The following is a 22831-nucleotide window of genomic DNA, read 5'->3' as shown; positions in this document are numbered from 1 at the left end:
AGTTCAAATTTGATGATTTAAATAATCATTTAAATCACACCTAATATTTTCAATAATGAAAATAAGTCCATTAATGCATTTGGACTTCAAAAACACCTTGACAACATTTCAAGGTGGTATCTTACTCTTAAACAAGTATCCTCAATTCATTCTTAGTATTAACCTCTTACAGGAAATAATAACGACATCGGAAGGGGGGGAACAAACCCTAAAAATGGAACCATGCATAAATTGCTTCTTTAACCATTGCCCTTATCGGACAATGATGCTATTTTTCAGAACAAGAGGACAAGGGTCAGTCCAAACCTACCAACTGCAGAACTTTGCAGTGTTCAGGCAAGTTCATCACTTGCTCATGTCATTTGAGTATTTCTATCAAATTACTTGCAAAGTATTATGGTTATCACTATTGCATAAAAATCAAAACCACTACTTTCATAACTATGAATATGACTATGTGGTGGGCAATGGAACCATGGATTGTGTTGAAATGGTGGAGGTTCCATTGCACGGGCTTATATCCATCTAGGATTAAACAACAAATGTCGCCAGTGATTCTTGTGCCGTAATATCCGTGTTAACCATAAGATCCGGAGTGGGACGGAATAGTCAAAAGTGTTTCCACCTCTCGTTCATCAACGGATGCGCTTTACCGTAGACACTTGTATCTGTCAGGGCAAGCGGTGGGCTGGGGAAGCCTTAAGTCCCCACGGCATAGTCCGTAGACACTTGTCGCTCGAAGTGCAAGCGGTGGGCTGGGGAAGCCTAAAGTCCCCACGGTATTGCGGTCTATGATGGGTTGCAGCTACCGGCGAAGGAGTTTGGTTCGATCCCAAACTGTCGTCGTGGTCGGGGTCCACCCCGAGTGGGAATAATGGGACCGGCGAGGACCCAGGGTCGGGGCATGCAACAAAGGGTGGGTGTTCGAGGTAGCGGAGGAACATGATTGGCTAGACCTTATACCGGGCCTCACACCTAAGGAAGTGTGGACGGGAAAGCTGCCCGGTTGGCACCAAGGTTAAGATCTCTTATGGGTAAAGCAACACACCTCTGCAGAGTGTAAAGAACTGTGACCTGTCACTCCTGTTCCGGGATTGAGGAACTGCGAACGCGCCGGAAAGGAGCTCCATGAAGTTCTAGCAAACCGGTGAAGGTGACGGACATAGCTCTTTGAAATAAAAGCAATCTCTTGAAGAAATGTTTATCAAAACTTGCATTGGTATTAGACTTTCTGGTCTAATATCGTAGCTAGTGCATTAAACACCTCTTATCTATAATGAACTTGTTGAGTACGCTCGTACTCATACCACTCTTAAACCCCATGCTTAGATTGTCTGAACCGTCTGGAGGAGGAGGACTACGACAGCAATGATGGAGCCGAGATCATCGGCTACGAGGAACCAGACCTCTCAGGAGGAGTGGAAGGCGTAGACTACATCATCGTCTACGGATCCGGGGAGGCTTCCGGAGGAGAACAAGCCTAGAGATCTCTGAGGAGTAGTAGTAGCCGAGCAGCACAAACTCTTACTACAGAGCTGCTTGATTAAATAAATGTTTAGTTTAATGAGACAATGGTATTGTAAGTTAAGTTGGGTTCGCCTCGACCCAGGAGTTATCCTCTTAGGACCCAAGAGGAGCTCCGAGACGACTTGTGTATGATGATTGTAATAATATGTGAATGAGTTATGGACCTTGCTATGTTCTGTTGTACTACTCTGAGGGATGTAATATTTGCGGAATGGTACTTCGCGAATGTTATATCAACGATCGGCATACTACAACATGCGGTGGTATGCGTGTGGTCACCACAGTTGGTATCAGAGCAAAAGCTTTGACCTTAGGTTGGAACCTAGTAAGTGGGACTAAACGTTAGGAGTCAAATAGGATTAGTAAAGAATTCTCTAAAAATATGGTGTATATTCAATTGAGAATACAACAACCATATCTTTTAGTGCGATAATTCTTTATTATCTCTATTATGATGCATTATTACTAATCTTATAATCTTTCTATTTCTACAGCCAACATGGCAAGTGCACGACCGGGAAGAAACGTGAAAGTTATGGATTCCACACTGAACGAATACCAAGGAGGACTTGCTGATATCCTACGATCCATGTTGCTGGAATTTGGGTGTGATCCCCAGATTCCAGTAAAGAAGTACATGTTCTATGATGGACCGGTGTTGGCCAAGTGCAGAGTAGGACTGCGACTTCCCGAATCTTTGGGAATGAGCGTAGTCATGCCAGCTGGAGAAGCTAGGACAACCAACACAGCCTATCATATAGCTGTTATGAGAGCCATAACCGACATACGGGAACATAAGACAAAAGAGCTTATGGATTCCGAGTTCTCCCATATTCCTCATAATCAGGAGGAGGAAGATCCCTTGCTCAACCACTACAAATACGCCAAACGCAAACCCATAGCAGCGGCAAAATATATGGATAATAGCCGTAACTTCATATCATTACTCTTTCAATTTGAATCATCATCGATAGGAGCTATTGATACGATGCTAGAGGAATTTACCGAACCCAAGGAGGAGAGTAGGGGGAAAGAACCTATGGAGAATGTAGTGCACACACCGGTTTATTCAGCTGGTGACTACATCAGCTTTGATCCACTTGCACGTGAACCTACACACTACACCTGGGAACTACCTGAATAGTTCCTATGGGGGATACGAAGGCGGAGCGGAATCCGGAAACAACCAGCGTTCCGAGACTCCGATCGAGAATTCTAGGGGTTGGCGTTGGGGTAGTGATACTGGAACTCATAGTACTACTGAGTATTATGATGGAGAGATGAACGATGATGCAACAACCCAGAACCAGAGCTATCCTAGTAATGAAGGAGTGGATGGAGGATATCCGACACAGGTTGAGTCGGGTATGGGTTTTGGTAACCCTTATGGTGGGGCTACAGGAGAGTACACCCGATGGGTGGACTATGATGCACTCAACGATCAGTTTGTGAACACTGATTTCTCCTTAGGGTCATCATCGGATTCGGACTACAAGCCAACGGGGAGACCTTATGTTCCAGGGTCTATCAGGAGGACGACACGTTCGACCGGATGGAAGCCTGGAATGTATCGGGAGTGAAGACCGATTAGAAGTCTACCAAGGGAGGCGTGGCTATAATACACAAGTACCACGTGTATTATAGTTTGTAATATCTGTATAAATTTGTACATATACTTTAATAAGTGAGTTTGCATACTCACATCGACTTGAGTATTGTAATAAGACCACTTATGTATGTATATACAGGGTATATGTTTTGTATGATTTGGATTTGCTTCTTGATTTCCATTGCGTGACTAGTTCTGTGCACAAAGTTGAGCTCAGAAAACTTGCGCATGGAGTAATTATGAGAATCATCTTGTGTTGCAGAACTAGGGGGATTATGTCGGGAACGTTAGGAAACGAGACTGAAGCACAGCGCATGGAGCGCGAAGCAAAAGAGAAGGAAGAGGCTGAGGGTGCAGCTAGAGATCAGTTTCCACCACCACCACCACCCATGACGCAGCAAAACTTTATCCAGTACATGCAACTTGCGGAAGAGAGGCAGCGTGTAACACTGGAGCTGCAGAACAAATTCCTTCAGGATCTGATGCAGCAGAATAGGGTGGAGAGACCTGAGAACCAGGGAGTCACATTAGCAGACTTCCAAAACACCAAGCCGATATCTTTCGCATACGCGCCCGAGCCGATGGACGCGGAAGATTGGTTGATGGATACTGAGCGCAAGCTCAACACTGTTGGATGCAATGACCAAGAGAAGGTCCGATATGCTACCCATCTGCTATGTGGACCTGCCGCATCATGGTGGGACAACATTGTAGCCGTGTATCCGGCAGGAAAGGTATTCACCTGGGAGGAGTTTGCAAGGAAGTTCAGGGAATCCAATGTCCCTGAAAGTATTGTGGAACTGAAGCGTCGAGAGTTTGAGAGTCTCGAGCAGAAGGATAAGGCAATCCTGACTTATGTCAGGGAGTTTTCAAAGCTGTCCCGGTATGCTGTTGAGGAAGTCAATACCGAGGACAAGAAGAAGAAGAGATTTCTGAGGGGGTTAAGTCCCCAGTTTAAGGTGCAGCTACGGATGATGAGAGCAACAGAATTCCAAGAGTTGGTGGATGCAGCCATCACTCTTGAAGATGACTTTAAACAACTGCAAGAAGAGAAGAGGAAGAAGGCCAAGTATGAGCCTAAGAGGTTTGTTAGTAACAAGCCCAATACCAGCTTGAGTTTCAAGCCACGGTATAACAACAACCACAACAACAATAACAAGAATCGAGGAGGAACCAAGGATATCAGTCTGCAAATCAGATTACATGCCATTCCTGTGGTTTAAAAGGACATGTCATGAAGGATTGTAGGAAACCCAAGATCATATGCTTTGGGTGTCGTCAGGAGGGGCACATGCTGAAGGACTGCCCCAAGAAGAATAGTGGAGGAGGAGGAAATCGAGGAAACACCGGAGGGAATTGGAAGAATAAGAAGCCCTTCGGCAAGCTGAACTGTACCGATGCGGGACGAGGTGGTCAACTCGACCAGGCGGTGATAGGTACGCTCCAGATACTCACTCATCCTGGCAAAGTACTTTTTGATACTGGTGCAACTACATCATTCATTTCTCAACAATTCATCATCAAACATGGGATTAGTTGCACTAAGTTAGATACACCCATAACCATACTTTCTGCGGGGGGAACGATATTAGTAACCCATGCCAAACAAAAAGAAGTCATTATGATCAATAAGTGCGCGTTTGACGCGGACCTGTTCATTTTACCGATGAAGGACATTGATGTCATTCTTGGTATGAACTGGTTAGAAGCTAATGGAGCATTGATCGACTGTGTAAACAAGACGGTGTCACTAAAAAGTCCCGATGGAAGTAGAATGATCTACCAAGGCGACAAACATACACAGATTGAAGTGGAGCTACAGCTGAATAGCATGAAGGAGGTAAAGTTAAAAGATATACCTGTAGTAAATGAATTCCAGGATGTGTTTCCTGCGGAATTACAGTATGCCACCGGATAGGGAGATAGAATTCACTATCGACCTAATCCCGTGAACAGCTCCGATTGCCAAAGCACCATATAAAATGGGGCCTAAGGAACTGAAGGAACTTAAGGAGCAATTGGATGACTTAGAACAAAAGGGATTCATTCAGAGAGTGTTTCACCATGGGGATCACCCGTGATCTTCGTAGATAAAAGGGATGGAGGAAGAAGGATGTGCGGAGACTACAGGAATCTAAACAACGTCACAATCAAGAACAAGTATCCACTTCCAAGGATACAAGATCTATTTGATCAGGTTAGAGGAGCGGGAGTCTTTTCCAAAATTGATCTAAGATCGGGTTATCACCAGATAAAGATCAAGAAGGAGGACGTTCCGAAAACTGCTTTTGTCTCAAGGTATGGACACCATGAATACCTTGTAGTACCTTTTGGATTGACCAATGCCCCAGCAATATTCATGAATCTCATGAATAAGATTTTCATGCCATATCTAGACAAGTTTGTCATCGTATTCATCGATGATATCTTGATATATTCCAAGAACAAGGCAGAACATGCCGATCATTTGAGGTTAGTGTTGCAAACACTAAGGGAACACCAACTTTATGCAAAACTCAGTAAGTGTGAATTTTGGCTAGATCAAGTGGAATTTCTTGGTCATGTCATTAGTAAAGATGGAATCGCTGTCAACCCGAGCAAGGTAGCAGCAGTTTTAGAATGGGAAGCACCCAAGACTGTCAAGGAAATCCGAGGATTCCTTGGAATGGCAGGATATTATCGGAGATTCATTGAAGGATTCTCTAAGATCGCAGGACCAATGACAAAGTTGCTAAGGAAGAACACACCATTCGTGTGGTCAGAGGAGTGTGAGAAGAGTTTTCAAACTCTGAAGGAGAAACTCACCACAGCACCGGTGTTAGCAGTTCCGGAAGTTGGCAAGGATTACACCGTGTACTGTGACGCATCCAAACATGGATTGGGTTGCGTACTCATGCAAGATCGGAAAGTGATATCTTATGGATCGAGGCAACTCAGACCTCATGAAGTGAACTATCCAACACATGACTTGGAATTAGCAGCGGTCGTATTCGCACTTAAAACATGGAGACATTTTCTCTATGGAGCTAAGTGTGAGCTTTATACAGACCATAAAAGCCTCAAATATTTCTTCACTCAGAAGGAACTCAACATGAGGCAGAAAAGATGGCTAGAATTGATCAAGGATTATGATCTGACGATCAACTATACACCAGGGAAGGCTAATGTTGTAGCAGATGCCCTGAGTAGGAAGAGTACGGGAGGAGTGGAACAAGAAATATCACCGGAGCTGAGGAAAGAAATAAGTCAAGCCCAAATACAACTTTGGGAGAAGGAAGCCCATGAAGGATTATCGGCGTTGCAAGTAGCCGATGAGTTGAATGTCAACCTGAAGAATGAGATAATGATGGGTCAGTTGGACGATCCATTCATTGTAGAAGAGATGAGGAGAATAGATGAGGGAAGACCATCAGAATTTCACCGTGGAGAATCTGGATCTTTGTGGTTCCAGAAGAGGATTTGCGTTCCGGATATTGCTGAAATTAAGGAAGTAATACTCCGGGAAGCTCATCAAACCCCATACTCAATACATCCGGGAAGTACAAAGATGTACATGGACTTAAAGGAACTATTCTGGTGGAATAACATGAAGCGGGAGATTGCACAATATGTGGCAGAATGCCATACCTGCCAGCGAGTGAAGGCTGAACATCAGAGTCCCGCAGGGAAGTTACAACCTCTACCTATTCCAGAGTGGAAATGGGAGGAGATAGGGATGGATTTCATCACCGGACTACCCATGACTAATAAAAAGAAGGACATGATATGGGTAATCGTGGACCGGTTGACGAAAAGTGCACACTTCTTAGCGGTAAACCAGCAGGATAAAGGAGAGAAACTTATTGATCTTTACATCAAAGAGATCGTGAGTAAACATGGAGTGCCTAAGAAAATAGTGTCGGATCGAGGATCCGTGTTCACATCAGCATTCTGGAAGCAGCTTCACGAAGCTTTAGGATCCAAGTTGGATTATAGTACCGCGTATCACCCACAAACAGGCGGACAAACTGAGAGAACCAATCAGATCTTAGAAGATATGCTTAGGGCTTGTGCCCTAGACTTCGGAGGATCATGGGAGGAGCATCTACCTTTAGCAGAGTTTTCATACAACAATAGTTACCAAAGCAGCATCAAGATGGCACCATTTGAAGCTTTGTATGGAAGAAAGTGTAGATCACCCATATGTTGGTATGAAGCCGGAGCAAGCAAAGAGTTCAACCCTGATTATGTCAAGGAAAAACAACAAATCATTGACATTATCAGAGACAGGCTCAAGATAGCCCAGAGTCGGCAAAAGAGTTATGCCGATCAGAAGAGGAGGACATGGGAGCCACAAGTTGGAGACATGGTTTATCTTAAAGTAAGCCCGATGAAAGGACTCCAGAGATTTGGAGTAAAAGGGAAACTCAGTCCTAGATATATAGGACCTTTCAAGATCCTGAGTCAGAATCGAGGTTTAGCCTTTGAGTTGGATCTACCGGGAAGGTTAGCTCAAGTTCATAATGTATTCCATGTGTCACAACTTCGGAAATGTTTGAAGACCCCAGATGAACCAATATCACATGAGGAGCTCGAGTTACAACCAGACTTGACGTACATTGAGAAGCCAGCTAAGATTCTCGAAGAGAGCTGGAAACAACTCAGAAATAAGGCGATCAAGTATTGCAAGATACAATGGAAGCATCATCCCGAGAGGGAAGCCACCTGGGAAAAAGAAGAAGACCTGAGGAAAACATACCCCGAGCTGTTCAGGTATTACAACCACAACTTCGGGACGAAGTTTTCTTTAAGGGGGAAAGGCTGTAATGTCCCAGGTTTAGAGACGATCGAGGGGTAGATTTTAGAAAGGGATGTGCATTGCATAGTAAATTACTGGGAAATTTCGCGCTTTTAAACAAAAACTGCATCGAAGGGGGACAAGTTTCTCTCTCGACACCTTACAGGGTTAGGGTTTCGAGAGTGCGACAAACTTGCATCTCACTTCACTAGTTTAGGGTTTTGAGAAGAGAGAGGAGAGTTTGCTTGATTGAATTCCAAATGATATGACATGGTTGAATTCAAACCAAGGTTGAATTTGAATTTCAAATTCAAACATTAAATAATTACTTTAAATAATTCAAATGAGGACATTCATTAAGAATATAATCAATAATAATCAAGATAAACAATAATATTAAAGTCAAGCTCATTAGAGAAAACTTTGAGCTTTATTGATCATCACACACATTACAATGTCATTACAATATTTAAAAGTGAAATAAAAGAATATTACAACACATCACATAAATGGGCAGAATAGAAAATAAAGAAAAATTACAAGTTAATAGTCCTAGTCTAAACTCTACAAGGTCATCCTCATTTGATCTTGTATTTGATGAAGTCCTTGTCCAATTTGCTCAATTGTTGATCCCTGCACAAAAACACAACAAAGAGAAATTATGCCAAGTGGCAAAGCCACTTGGCAAGTTAGAAATCAAATGGAAAGGTAAAATGAGCAGATAAGCTCAATGTGGCCGAGCTGGTCCAGGCCAAAGCCAGGTTCACAGGATCTGGTTCACACAGGCACACAAGCAGCACACACATCAGGTGTGCATGCTTAACACACAGGCACTGCCTGTGCATGTGGCACAACACACACACAGCATCAGTGAGTCACCAAAGTGACCAGAGACAAGCTGTCGACCAGGGAAAGCATAGAGGCACCATATTTAACCTTTCCAGAGCCCAAACCCTAGCCATTTGTTCATCCATCGACAGCAGCAGTGGTAAGTTCACCAAGAACAGCCAAGAACACAAAGAACAGGTGAACAGCTAGAGCTGTTTCATCTATTCACAATCACCAGAAAGTAAACCAAGATCTCAAGCTTGCTAGGAGGAGAAGGGCAAGCAAACCAAGCATCACAGAAGAAATCCCCTACATCAATACTTAATTCTAGGAGCTGGAGTGAGGTATACCACATAAAAACCTGAGCAAGATCATACCTTGCTCATAATTAAGCATACAATGCATCACTGGAGCACAGAAGGGTAGATTACCACATGAGTGTCATCATTTGGCTACCAAGCCATTTGGTGCAAGCACAGATGGGTAAGACCAATAGGTTAACATTCTAAGGGAACAACAGCTATGCAAATCCATGCATAACTAGAGGAATCCAGCCAAGAATGCAACCATAGTTAGTCTAAACCACTCACTAAGCACCTACAGCTAGCTAGGCCATCAGATTATAGACAATTATTTGTCTATATATTTTGTCAACACCAAAAGGTTACTGGAAGTCCAAGATTGGATCAAACCAGTGAACAATTATTCCATTCCAGCCAGCCAACACAAACTATGGCAAATCACAGATAGGGGAGCAACCAGGACAGCAACACAAGTGCTGCCAGGGCCACCTCAACCCTAAGCCAGTACAAGAACCTATACCTCATTATCCATTTGGATTCGATGAGGGCTAGGGTACACCACTGAAGGTTGGCATCCATCTAGCCCTGTCACAATAAATTACATGATCACAACTGCAAAGCAGCTCACATCACTAATCCACTTCAGTAAAACTCAGGCAACACAGATAAGTGAACAAAACAAATGACTCAAAGCAACGGCGGTTGCTTAAGCCAACAAGAATACACACCAGGTTAAGCACGTGTGATACACACACAACACGAGTGAGCAACGATGAGCCATAGACACCAAAGAGCAGCTTTTACAAGCAACTGGTGATCATATGATCACCGAAGCTTGCTAGAGCATGCTAATGCATCTTTGGAACTCATTCCAAGTAATTAACACATGAACAGATAATTGTTTAACTGAACAATTGCATCACAGATAAGAGCATCAGGCTTTATAATTGTATCCAGAAGCACATCAAAGGCTTGATGAACCAAAGGATCACAATATACAAGAAAAGCACATGTCAATCCATCACTGAATCACCTTTGCTAAGCCAACGGTATAGCTCAATGGAGCATAATCATGAATCTGAACTAAATGAACTAGCTCGGAGGCACCGGCACTTGCAAGTATGCAAGGATTAACCACCACAATCAAGCCAGGGACAGAATTAAGCACACACACGGTATGCCCTAGTTACGGTAAAAGGAATAGGAGCATGCCAACGAGGCCATGAGCATCACTTTGGATGCTCATGAGCCCTCACAGGAGGGCCACAGCCAGAGATGGAAATGCACAACTAGAGCTAGGAAACACAGAAGCAAGCTTTCACAGGCATATAGCTTAGCAATCTTGCGCAGTAGCACACGCATAGCGTAGCAGCATAGCATAACAGGAACAGGCAAACAATGGCGCTGCAGAAGAACACAGCAGTGCTTGCGTAGGCAAGCACACCACGGCGACAGGTCTAGAGGTGGAAGAAGGTCGAGGCACGAAGGGGAGCAGAAAGGAGGCGCACGTGCCGGAGTCGAGGAGAACGGCGCAGCCATGGCGGCCACGGCGGCACGCGTCGGGCGAACGACGGTGCCAGGCCATGGCCAAGCCAGGCTGTCGTCGGGGCGCAGGGACCCCAGCAGCACCACGGCGGAGCACGCGGCCACGCCAAGGCGTCAAGCTCGTCGGCAACGACGAGAGCGCGGCGACTCGCCCGCGGCCATGTCACCGGGGCGTTGAGGAAGAACGGCGGCGGCGGGGAAAAGCAGATCGACGCGGATCAATCGAAGCGCCGTCGAACGGCGGTTCGATTGATACCCATCTCACCGCCAGCGGTGGCCGGAGTAGGCCGGATTAATTCGGCGATGGCGGCGGCGACCACGGGTCGCCAGAGCACGGGAGAGGATTAGGGTTAGTCGAGCGGCGCGTGGTGAGGGAGTGAGCGACCGCTCGGGTCGGTTGGACCCGAGCTGGTCTAACCCAACCCACTGGGCTCCACTGACAGGTGGGCCCAGGGGCAAAGTTGGTATTTCACAAATTCTATAAATACTGAAACTTTGAAAATTCATATTAAATGTTTAAAAGCTTCAAAAAAATAATTAGAAATATGAAAACCACTCAGTATAAAAATCTCTATCATAATAAAATATGAAATAGAATTTTTGAAATTAAACTAGAATCAGTTCAAATTTGATGATTTAAATAATCATTTAAATCACACCTAATATTTTCAATAATGAAAATAAGTCCATTAATGCATTTGGACTTCAAAAACACCTTGACAACATTTCAAGGTGGTATCTTACTCTTAAACAAGTATCCTCAAATCATTCTTAGTATTAACCTCTTACAGGAAATAATAACGACATCGGAAGGGGGGGAACAAACCCTAAAAATGGAACCATGCATAAATTGCTTCTTTAACCATTGCCCTTATCGGACAATGATGCTATTTTTCAGAACAAGAGGACAAGGGTCAGTCCAAACCTACCAACTGCAGAACTTTGCAGTGTTCAGGCAAGTTCATCACTTGCTCATGTCATTTGAGTATTTCTATCAAATTACTTGCAAAGTATTATGGTTATCACTATTGCATAAAAATCAAAACCACTACTTTCATAACTATGAATATGACTATGTGGTGGGCAATGGAACCATAGATTGTGTTGAAATGGTGGAGGTTCCATTGCACGGGCTTATATCCATCTAGGATTAAACAACAAATGTCGCCAGTGATTCTTGTGCCGTAATATCCGTGTTAACCATAAGATCCGGAGTGGGACGGAATAGTCAAAAGTGTTTCCACCTCTCATTCATCAACGGATGCGCTTTACCGTAGACACTTGTATCTGTCAGGGCAAGCGGTGGGCTGGGGAAGCCTTAAGTCCCCACGGCATAGTCCGTAGACACTTGTCGCTCGAAGTGCAAGCGGTGGGCTGGGGAAGCCTAAAGTCCCCACGGTATTGCGGTCTATGATGGGTTGCAGCTACCGGCGAAGGAGTTTGGTTCGATCCCAAACTGTCGTCGTGGTCGGGGTCCACCCCTGAGTGGGAATAATGGGACCGGCGAGGACCCAGGGTCGGGGCATGCAACAAAGGGTGGGTGTTCGAGGTAGCGGAGGAACATGATTGGCTAGACCTTATACCGGGCCTCACACCTAAGGAAGTGTGGACGGGAAAGCTGCCCGGTTGGCACCAAGGTTAAGATCTCTTATGGGTAAAGCAACACACCTCTGCAGAGTGTAAAGAACTGTGACCTGTCACTCCCTGTTCCGGGATTGAGGAACCGCGAACGCGGCCGGAAAGGAGCTCCATGAAGTTCTAGCAAACCGGTGAAGGCTGACGGACATAGCTCTTTGAAATAAAAGCAATCTCTTGAAGAAATGTTTATCAAAACTTGCATTGGTATTAGACTTTCTGGTCTAATATCGTAGCTAGTGCATTAAACACCTCTTATCTATAATGAACTTGTTGAGTACGCTCGTACTCATACCACTCTTAAACCCCATGCTTAGATTGTCTGAACCGTCTGGAGGAGGAGAACTACGACAGCAATGATGGAGCCGAGATCATCGGCTACGAGGAACCAGACCTCTCAGGAGGAGTGGAAGGCGTAGACTACATCATCGTCTACGGATCCGGGGAGGCTTCCGGAGGAGAACAAGCCTAGAGATCTCTGAGGAGTAGTAGTAGCCGAGCAGCACAAACTCTTACTACAGAGCTGCTTGATTAAATAAATGTTTAGTTTAATGAGACAATGGTATTGTAAGTTAAGTTGGGTTCGCCTCGACCCAGGAGTTATCCTCTTAGGACCCAAGAGGAGCTCCGAGACGACTTGTGTATGATGATTGTAATAATATGTGAATGAGTTATGGACCTTGCTATGTTCTGTTGTACTACTCTGAGGGATGTAATATTTGCGGAATGGTACTTCGCGAATGTTATATCAACGACTGGCATACTACAACATGCAGTGGTATGCAGGGTCACCACATTAGGTTTTCACCCTGAAGATAGTCTCCACTCTCAAAACAATGCCTTCAACAAGATCATTGCCAGGCTCAACCAGTTAAGGCCAGACCTTGGGTTTTCACCCTGAAAGGTAGGACTTTGAACTTCACCTGTGTTGTCGCCCTCACTTTCATACCGATGATGTGAAGCCCGGAACACTAAGCAAGTCCCTCAACAGCGCGGAGACTTAAACCTCCCTTAGCTAGTCCTCCCCTCCGGCCTTCATGAAATTCTCTTCTTCCAACTTTCATCATGGATCCATAGTCACTTGATGTCAACACAGAAAAAGAGCTTCGCGCCGCTCCCTCCAGAACCAATCGGTCGGAATAAAAGCATGGGTGCGCACGATCGAATACCACTGATCCAGCAAACTCCAGGCAAAAGCACTGTTACATTCACCGGCGGAGCCTTCCGGAACTCAACACTCTGGCCAGATCACGAGTCCAGGCCTCCGGTAGGTCCTCCTCTTCATGCAAGAGAGGCCCTAGGACCGCCGCCTTTATTCAGGTCGGACCCCCACGTCGGCGACCATCTTGGGCTGGCCACTCCAACCCTCCACCAGCGACGCCATCGCCGGCTTCCAAGCTCCTCCATCTCACCGCCGGAACGCGGTGCTAGATCAATAGATCCACCACCACCAACCGCAGGCCGATCCTCTCCGGTGAAGAAGAGGGTCACCTCCACCGTCGAACCCAAGGCTGCTGCCCCGGGCGTCCTCGTACCGCGGGAGAAGCCGAAGATCATCGGCCCTCACCGGCGAGAGGTGGAGGGAAAGGCGCTGACCGCCTCCACCAGCCACCACCGTCGGCATGCCGCCGATGGGAGGCGGGGAGGCCGCAGCCCGCAGCTGGATCGACCCCGGGAGGGCCGCCGCCGCCCCTCCATCCTCGTCCAACCGCCGCCGCCCCGGGAGGCGGAAGGGCCGCCGCCGCGTGAGAGACTCCTTAGCCGCCGTTCCCGACGCGTCACGAGGAGAAGTCCCCGCCGCCGCCACGCCTCGAGATCTTTGCCCCGGCGGCGGCGGCATGAGGGTTGGGTGGCGGGGGACGGTAGGTTAGGGTTGGGGGTTGGGAGGCTTGATGATGAGCTAATTAGATAGCGATAGGCTGACAGGCATGAAAAAAGAGTAGCAACGGAGACCGACCGCGTAATCGGCCATGGCTGGTTTACCGCTTCTAGAGGGTTCATCGGACGTGTACCTACATGCGCTAATTACAATTACTCCTAATTGTAGTACTCCAATAGAGAGTACATGTATTACTACAGTAATTAATATATGTATGCTTTGGCAGTTAATTTCTATCAGGGAGTACATGTATTACTACAGTAATTAATACTATATGTATGCTTTGGCAGATAATTTCTACTACGTAGAAAAGAGTCTCCAATAGAGAGCAATTTAACCCAGCAGGGGGTTGAGCCGTGGACGAGAGAATCTTTTGTCCAGTGTGCCGCCTATCGTCTCCGATCCCAACCTACATGCATGCGTATCTTTTTCCGTTACATTTTCACTTTGGCCCGCAACAAATTAACCCAACGCACGCGAGAGGAGTCACGTTCGAGGCGTTGAGTGCCTTGTTCTTGAACACACTACGCTTAATCCGTAATTATGTTATCTCTCTCATACGGAGCAGTAGTAGTAATTTCCGATCGACAATGGCAAAAGCTCTTTTTCACCGATCCACGACCGTCTCGCCGCCGTGAAGACAGAGGAGCAGCAACGGGACTCATTATCAGCGCAGGCACTGGAGTCAGGCGGGCCTAGCCTAGAGTGAACAGGAGGCAGCCTACGGCGATTTACACAAAAATAACCTAAAAGTGAAAGAAAAGTACAGACTGGCTCTCCGGACATACTATTTCACCCATCTAACCCTTTTGTGTGGCGTCTCTATCATCGGCGCCACACATGCCAGTGTGGCGCCCGTCCTGCCGGCGGCACACACCCAGCCGACGTGGCGCCCTCGACGCTGAGCTGGTGCGCCGATCCGACGTGACAGCATGTGTGGCGCCGCTCCCATCGGCGCCACACTGTGAAACTGTGGCGCCACACTGTGAAACTGTGGCGCCGCCCGGAAGGGCGCCACACATCCACTTAAGTGTGGCGCCCGCGCCCGCCCCAGCCCGACCACACCTCTTCTTCTCTGTTCTTTTCTTCTCTGCTCACAAGAAACCGCCGCCGCCGCCCGCCTCCCCTTCGCCCCCCCCCCCCCCACCAAATCCACGAAGGATTCGTCAGATCTGGCCGGCCAACTCCTTCCTCATCCATTCCTCAAGGTATTCCCCTTCGATTCCCTCCGATTCATCCACTAGTGTTGGTGGATTTGGTAGATTTAGATATGAACCCTAGACATGGAAATTTATGTTGGTGGATTTGGATATGAACCATAGATATGGAAATTAATGTTGGTGGAATCTACATTGTAGTCTATGTGTTTGAACCAAAGATTTGTTTGAACCCTAGATATGAAATTTTACATGTATGTGTTCAAACCCTATGTATGTATGTGTTGAAATGTCTAATATTTGCCTAGCAAATGCATTCAAATGTGTTATGTATGCCTAGTATTTGTGATGCAATAACTCATATTTGTTAGGAATGGCTCATAATATGGTGTTCTATCCCTAGATATGAATGTATATGTATGTATATGATGTATGTGTGATGGCTTATTTGGATATATTCTCATGTATGTGTTGCTCATATTTGTTAGGAATGACTCATAATATGGTGTATTTGTGTAAACATGTAGGATGGTGTGGCTCCTAGATCAAGAGTATGACAGGGAACACCGGGCTTTTCATATGACGGAGAGGACAACGGATCTTCACCCTTTGAAGATTCGTTACCATGGCACAGTGGATATACCGTATGACGAGAGGTATACGGAGCACATCGAGCCTACCGGTCTTCTCCCGTTCATATCGCTTGTAAGCCGTGGGGGGCCGAATATGAACGCCGTGACACTCACCGCCCTTGTCGACCGGTGGAGGCCGGAGACGCACACCTTCCACTTGAGAGCCGGCGAGATGACCCCTACTCTCCAGGATGTTTCCATGATCCTTGGACTTCCTATTCAGGGCGAGCCACTGTGTATGAACACAGCTTCTGATGGGTGGCGCCAGCAGATGGAGGCGCTTATTGGCATGGCTCCTCCGGCGCAAGCAAATCCAAAGGAGAGAGCTCCCGCCGGCGCAGCTTTCTCTTGGATCAGGCTTAACTTTGCACAATGCCCTGAAGGGGCCAACGAGGACACTATCAGGACGTACACCCGCGTGTACTTATGGTACATGATTTCGAGGACTCTCTTTCCTGACAGTGGGGAGAAGCTGGCCCATTGGTGTTGGCTGAAGGCGCTTACGGTGTTGGAGCACCGGTGGAGTTGGGGAACAGCGGCACTTGCCTATCTCTACCGGCAGGTGATGATTTGTTCTATGTACTATTTTTTTATAGTAGTGTGCTAGACAAAGTACTAACCAAATGTCTTATGTACGCAGTTGGACGAATCTTGTCGCAGGACTGGGAGCGGCGGTATTGGTGGATGTTTGCTCCTACTTTCCGTATGGAGCTGGGACCGCCTATCAGTTGGGCGGCCTAGGACACTCACCGATAGGCCATGGCCTCATCACCATGAGAACCTTGATCGGGAGCCGACTTGGGCATATCTTTGGGACAATGTCTCGGAGATGACGAGCGATCCAAAGATCATGTACAGTCACTACACTGAGGAGTTGGACACTCTTACCGCTGAGCAGGTAACCGATCACTCTTTTGCAATCCAAATTCATAAATTATACTGGCATGTTGTAAATTCTGAAATATTTGTATGCTACGGGTGAATTGGGAGCCATATGGTACCTACTACCGTATTGGCGCGGGGATGCCTGACCTCAACTAGAAGTGCACAGAGGAGGCGCGGTTGTGGCGTATGTGCTGCCCACTCATATGCATGTGGCTTGTTGAACACCACCAACCGCACAGAGTGATGAGACAGTTTGGGCTGTATCAGGAGTGCCCACCTCAGTGACAAGACACGGACAAGGCGCTTCATAGGTAAACTTCTGGAATCATGCGATGGAAGATTCTTGATTGAAGAGGTAGAATATAACTTGTTGATTCTTGCAGGCTTGATAGGCAGCGGCAGAGGAAGATCACAAATTGGCCTGTCCATCATAGCGGCCACGTCACAGCGTTCCAACACTGTTTGGAAGCGACACGGAATGCTAGCCCTGTGGAGATTGTGCCTCACGACTTGGCCGCTTTCAACAACTATCTCCAATGGTTTCATCAAAGCACGCGTATCGAGTTAGTGAAGCACGCGTATGATGACGACATCTTGGACGACCCCATCGAGTTCGATGAGGTTGCGCAAAGCCAGCACGACATCTATGCTCGCAGAGGGAGATCGACTTCTATTGCTTCCGAGCTGAACTTCGTGGTAACGGATTCTCTCATTAGCTAGTACATCATCTACATTCGCATGCTCTCGCTTAAATTGTGTATACTATGTTTGTCACATCGATCGGAGATCCAAAAAACAGCTGAGAAGTGCGAGGTTGTTTGGGATCAGAGCTTAAGAGATGAACAGCCTGTCGGACCGTTGCGGCATTTCATTAAGGTACGATCACCAACTTTGAATGTACGCTATTATGTTCGGGTGGCTTTGTAACCATGACTTCCATGACGCAGAACACTGCACGAAAGATGCGGCGGTTAGCCAACTTGCTAGGTTGCCGCGACACCGAAATTCGTACATCCTCTTCTGAAGAGGTGGAGGTATGGACTATTTTCAACTTTTCTAATCTCATGTGTTCATGTTTGTGAAGATTCCTGAGGACGACGAAATTCTGAGTCAAAGCATACCTCGAGGCAAGAAGCAAGCCACACGGTCTGCTTATCAGTTGAAGCCAAGGGGCAAGGCTCCAAACCGATACACTCCGGAAGATTATGTCAACCGAGAAAAGAAGGTTGTCATTGAGGAGGATGAGGCGCCGCCGCGGAGATCATCTTTGTCGAGGATGGGGAACGACGAGCCGTTATCTTCAGAGGAGGAGGAGCAGGAGGAGCAGCAGCAACAAGAGCCACGGCAGCGAACGAAAAGGATGGCTGTCCGGGAGCAGCCCGTGAGGACGGCACGTCGAGGACGATACTAGGATTTGCTACGTGTTGTTGTGAACTCTATCTTCATAAGTATCGAGTTGTGAACCCTATGTCATTTCGAACCATATCTGTAATGCTACTTGTTGTTTGAATCTACGTGCTACGATGTGAGCTATGAAGTGTTATATGTGTATGTTCTGAAATTGCTACTTGTTGTGTCAATGTTGTATTCAAAACTGTTGAAGTATGGTAGGATTTTTCATTGGTTTAACACAAGTCAATGTGTGGCGCCCTTCACACTGGCGCCACACTGCACTGTGTGGCGCCCGTGGCATCGGCGCCACACATGCCAACTTATATCAAATTTTGGACCGAAAACCTCCAGGGGCTCCGGACGATTAGTCCTTAGCCGTTTTGGCGAGCCTCTTTGTGTGGCGCTCACGGCATCGGCGCCACACTGTGATGGCGCCCGTGGCATCGGCGCCACACAAACAGGGCCGCAAAACGGCTAAGTCCCAGACGATTTGTCTTACAGTATGATTTGGGCAATTATAAGTGCATGTGTGGCGCCGATGGGAGGGGCGCCACACGTGCTGCCACGTCGGATCGGCGCACCAGCTCAGCGTCGAGGGCACCACGTCGGCTGGGAGAGTGGCGCTGGCAGGATGGGCGCCACACTGGCATGTGTGGCGCCGATGGGAGGGACGCCACACAAAAATGTTAGATGGGTGAAATAGTTTACCCGAAGAATCAATCTGTACTTTTCTTTCACTTTTGGGTTATTTGTGTAAATCGCCGCAGCCTACCTCTGCTTTCCGATCAACAACAAAGCTCCTTTTCGCTTCTCTCTCTGCATTCGCTACATGACGGATGCTGTACCTTGCTACTGTTTCAGGGACTCCGGTCCCAACGTACATATGCCCGAGCCTTTTTTCATTTAAATTTTACTTTTCACCGCAACAAATTCTCTTCGAGTGTGGATAATTTATTAGGAAGAAGATTATTCATCCTTTCAACCGGATACAGCGAAATAAATTCGTGCAAAAGAAAAATGGCACCAAAACCGACTACACAAAGCTGAACGAATCTACTCCCTCGGTTACAAAATAATTATGGATACTACCTTCATCCCAAGGTTTAAGACCTATATTTTTTCAGAAAGTCAAATTATGTTAACTTTGATTAAATTTTTATCAAAAATTATTAATATGAAAAGTACAAAATCAATATCATTAGATAGATAATAAAATATGTTTTCATATGGTATCTACAAAATATCATACTTGTTCATAAAATTTTCTAAAAATTTGATCAAATTTTACTTTGTTTGACTTACTGAAAAAATATAGGCCTTAAACCTTGGGATGGAGGTAGTATTTGTTTAGATCCGTATGTATCTATATACACTAAAATGTGTCTAGACATGTGTGAATCTAGAAAAATATGCGGCACTTATTTTGGAATGGAGAGTTAGAGCAACCAGGTATATAACCATCCCTTAAGAAACGTATAAAAGGTGCTGAAAACCAGCTTTCGGATGTCGCTGATACGTCTCAAACGTATCTATAATTTCTTATGTTCCATGCTACTTTTATGATGATACTCACATGTTTTATACACATTATATGTCATTATTATTCATTTTCCGGCACTAACCTATTAACGAGATGCCGAAGAGCCGATTCTTTGTTTTACTGCTGTTTTTGGTTTCAGAAATCCTAGTAAGGAAATATTCTCGGAATTGGACGAAATCAACGCCCAGGGTCCTATTTTTTCACGAAGCTTCCAGAAGACCGAGGGAGAGACGAAGTGGGGCCACGGGGCGCCGCCACACTAGGGCGACGCGGCGTGGACCCTGGCCGCGCGACCCTATGGTGTGGGGCCCCCGTGAGGCCCCCTGACCTACCCTTCCGCCTACTTATGCATTCGTCGATAATATCCCCAGTACCGAGAGCCACGATACGGAAAACCTTCCAGAGACGCCGCCGCCGCCAATCCCATCTCGGGGGATTCAGGAGATCGCCTCCGGCACCCTGCCGGAGAGGGGAATCATCTCCCGGATGACTCTACACCGCCATGGTCGCCTCCGGATTGATGTGTGAGTAGTTCACCCCTGGACTATGGGTCCATAGCAGTAGCTAGATGGTTGTCTTCTCCTCATTGTGCTATCATTGTTAGATCTTATGAGCTGCCTAACATGATCAAGATCATTTATCTGTAATGCTACATGTGCGTTTGTTGGGATCCGATGAATAATGAATACTATGCTATGTTGATTATCAATCTATCTATGTGTTGTTTATGATCTTGCATGCTCTCCGTTGCTAGTAGAGGCTCTGGCCAAGTCATTGCTTGTAACTCCAAGAGGGAGTAATTATGCTCGATAGTGGGTTCATGTCTCCATTAAATCTGGGGGAGTGACAGCAACCTCTAAGGTTGTGGATGTGCTGTTGCCACTAGGAATAAAACATCAATTCTATATCTAAGGATGTATTTGTTGATTACATTACGCACCATACTTAATGCAATTGTCTGTTGTTTGCAACTTAATACTGGAAGGGGTTCGGATGATAACCTGAAGGTGGACTTTTTAGGCATAGATGCATGCTGGATAGCGGTCTATGTACTTTATCGTAATGCCCAATTAAATCTCACACTACTCATCATAACATGTATGTGCATTGTTATGCTCTCTTTATTTGTCAATTGCCCAACTGTAATTTGTTCACCCAATATGCTATTTCTTATGGGAGAGACACCTCTAGTGAACTGTGGACCCCGGTCCATTCTTTTACATCGAATACAATCTACTGCAATACTCGTTTTACTGTTTTCTGCAAACATCATCTTCCACACTATACATCTAATCCTTTGTTACAGCAAGCCGGTGAGATTGACAACCTCAATGTCAAGTTGGGGCAAAGTAATTGGGTTGTGTTGTGCAGGTTCCACGTTGGCGCCAGAATCCCTGGTGTTGCGCCGCACTACACTCCGCCGCCATCAACCTTCAATGTGCTTCTTGACTCCTACTGGTTCTATAAACCTTGGTTTCTTACTGAGGGAAAACTTGCCGCTGTACGCATCACACCTTCCTCTTGGGGTTCCCAACGGACGTGTGCTTTACCGTCACAAGGAAGCTACTTTCTGGCGACGTTGCAATCCAACTCCCACGTCAGCAGCATATTTTCTGGCGCCGTTGCCGGGGAGATCAAGACACGCTGCAAGGGGAGTCTCCACTTCCAATCTCTTTACTTTGTTTTTGTCTTGCTTTACTTTTATTTACTACTTTGTTTGCTGCACTAAAACAAAACACAAAAAAATTAGTTGCTAGTTTTACTTTATTTACTATCTTGTTTGCCATATTAAAAACACAAAAAATTAGTTACTTGCATTTACTTTACTTATTTCATCATGCTTCCTCCTAAGTTTACTCTTAAAGATATACCGGTAGGACAATGGTCTATCATTGGAAGAGATAATATAGAAGAATTTTTCACCCATGTTAGCATGGATGAAGATTTTGAAGATATACCCTTAGTAAAAACTGTCCCTACTTATGAAAGTGCCTCTGCCTGTTTGGTACACATGTTAGAAACTAGATTTATTAATCTCAATCCCATAATACAACATATGTTTCTTACACTTTCTGATATGGAGATGGGAGAAAAGAGAGATTTTGTTTTAAAAGTCCTTATTAGAGAATTTGAAGAGGTAGCTAAAGAAGCTAGAAAAGTGTTTGTTAAGCATAAGAGGCTTGGTTTGTTCACTGATTTTAAAAGAACACTTGAAAAGATGGACATGGATAGAATAAGGTACACTAATAATGTTAATGATGGTGGGGATATTAAAGTACCGATACCTAGTAAGCTCCTAGGAATGCATGAAGCTCTAGAAAATAATTATGCTTGGCTTGTCCCTGAAAATTTGTTTGATGAGAATAGCAAGCCTAAGACTAATGAAAAGGGAGCCTCTGAAACTTATATAGATAAAATACAATGCATTGTTGAGAAAACTCCAAACCCCACTGTTGATGCTTCATAACACTTGATACACACTTTCTGCGCCTAGCTGAAAGGCGTTAAAGAAAAGCGCTTATGGGAGACAACCCATGATTTTACTACAGTACCTTTGTGAAAGATCGAGATGTCGCCTAGAGGGGGGGTGAATAGGCAATTACAAACTCTTGCGGATTTGTCTTGTAAGAATGCGGAATTAAACTAATGTTTAGTTTACAAGCACAAACCCTAAATATGCTAAGCTCAACTAAGTGTAACAATGGCAACTAGAGCTAAGCAAGATAGGCACAAGATATATGTAGCAGAAGTGATAGCAAGATATATGTACTTCAAGCACGATGGCTATCACAAGGAAAGAGAGCTCGGGTATAGAAATAACCGAGGCACGCGGAGACGAGGATGTATTCTCGTGTTCCCTTCCTTTGCAAGAAGGTACGTCACGTTTGGAGGAGTGGAGGTCCCACGAAGGATTCCCCGCGCCACGAAGGCTCACCGTATTCTCCGAACCACACCCACGAAGGATAATGGCCCTTTCCTTATGGTTAGCTTTTCCTCCGCTCCGGAGATGGCAAGCTTCACAACCACTTCACAAGCTCCACGAAGGAGAAGCCCGGGCCTCTTCACAATCTTCTTGAAGAGATCACCGGAGCACCAATCACCAAGCCAACTAGGAGGTCTCCC

The 22831-nt window shown here is 45.9% G+C and overlaps 1 protein-coding gene across 1 annotated transcript; it reads left to right on the top strand.

Annotated features, from left to right (window-relative positions):
- Positions 1-13845: 13845 nt before the first annotated feature.
- Positions 13846-16692, top strand: LOC127298311 (protein MAIN-LIKE 1-like). The gene is made up of 3 exons (XM_051328200.2): positions 13846-13968; positions 14329-14351; positions 15787-16692. Exons 1-3 carry the CDS (start codon positions 13846-13848, stop codon positions 16496-16498), a joined length of 858 nt encoding a protein of 285 aa, XP_051184160.2. The 3' UTR covers positions 16499-16692.
- The last annotated feature ends 6139 nt before the right edge of the window (positions 16693-22831 follow it).

This window comes from Lolium perenne, chromosome 5 (assembly GCF_019359855.2).
Source record: "Lolium perenne isolate Kyuss_39 chromosome 5, Kyuss_2.0, whole genome shotgun sequence".
Taxonomy (NCBI): domain Eukaryota; kingdom Viridiplantae; phylum Streptophyta; class Magnoliopsida; order Poales; family Poaceae; genus Lolium; species Lolium perenne.
This window is presented reverse-complemented; position numbering and strand designations above follow the sequence as displayed.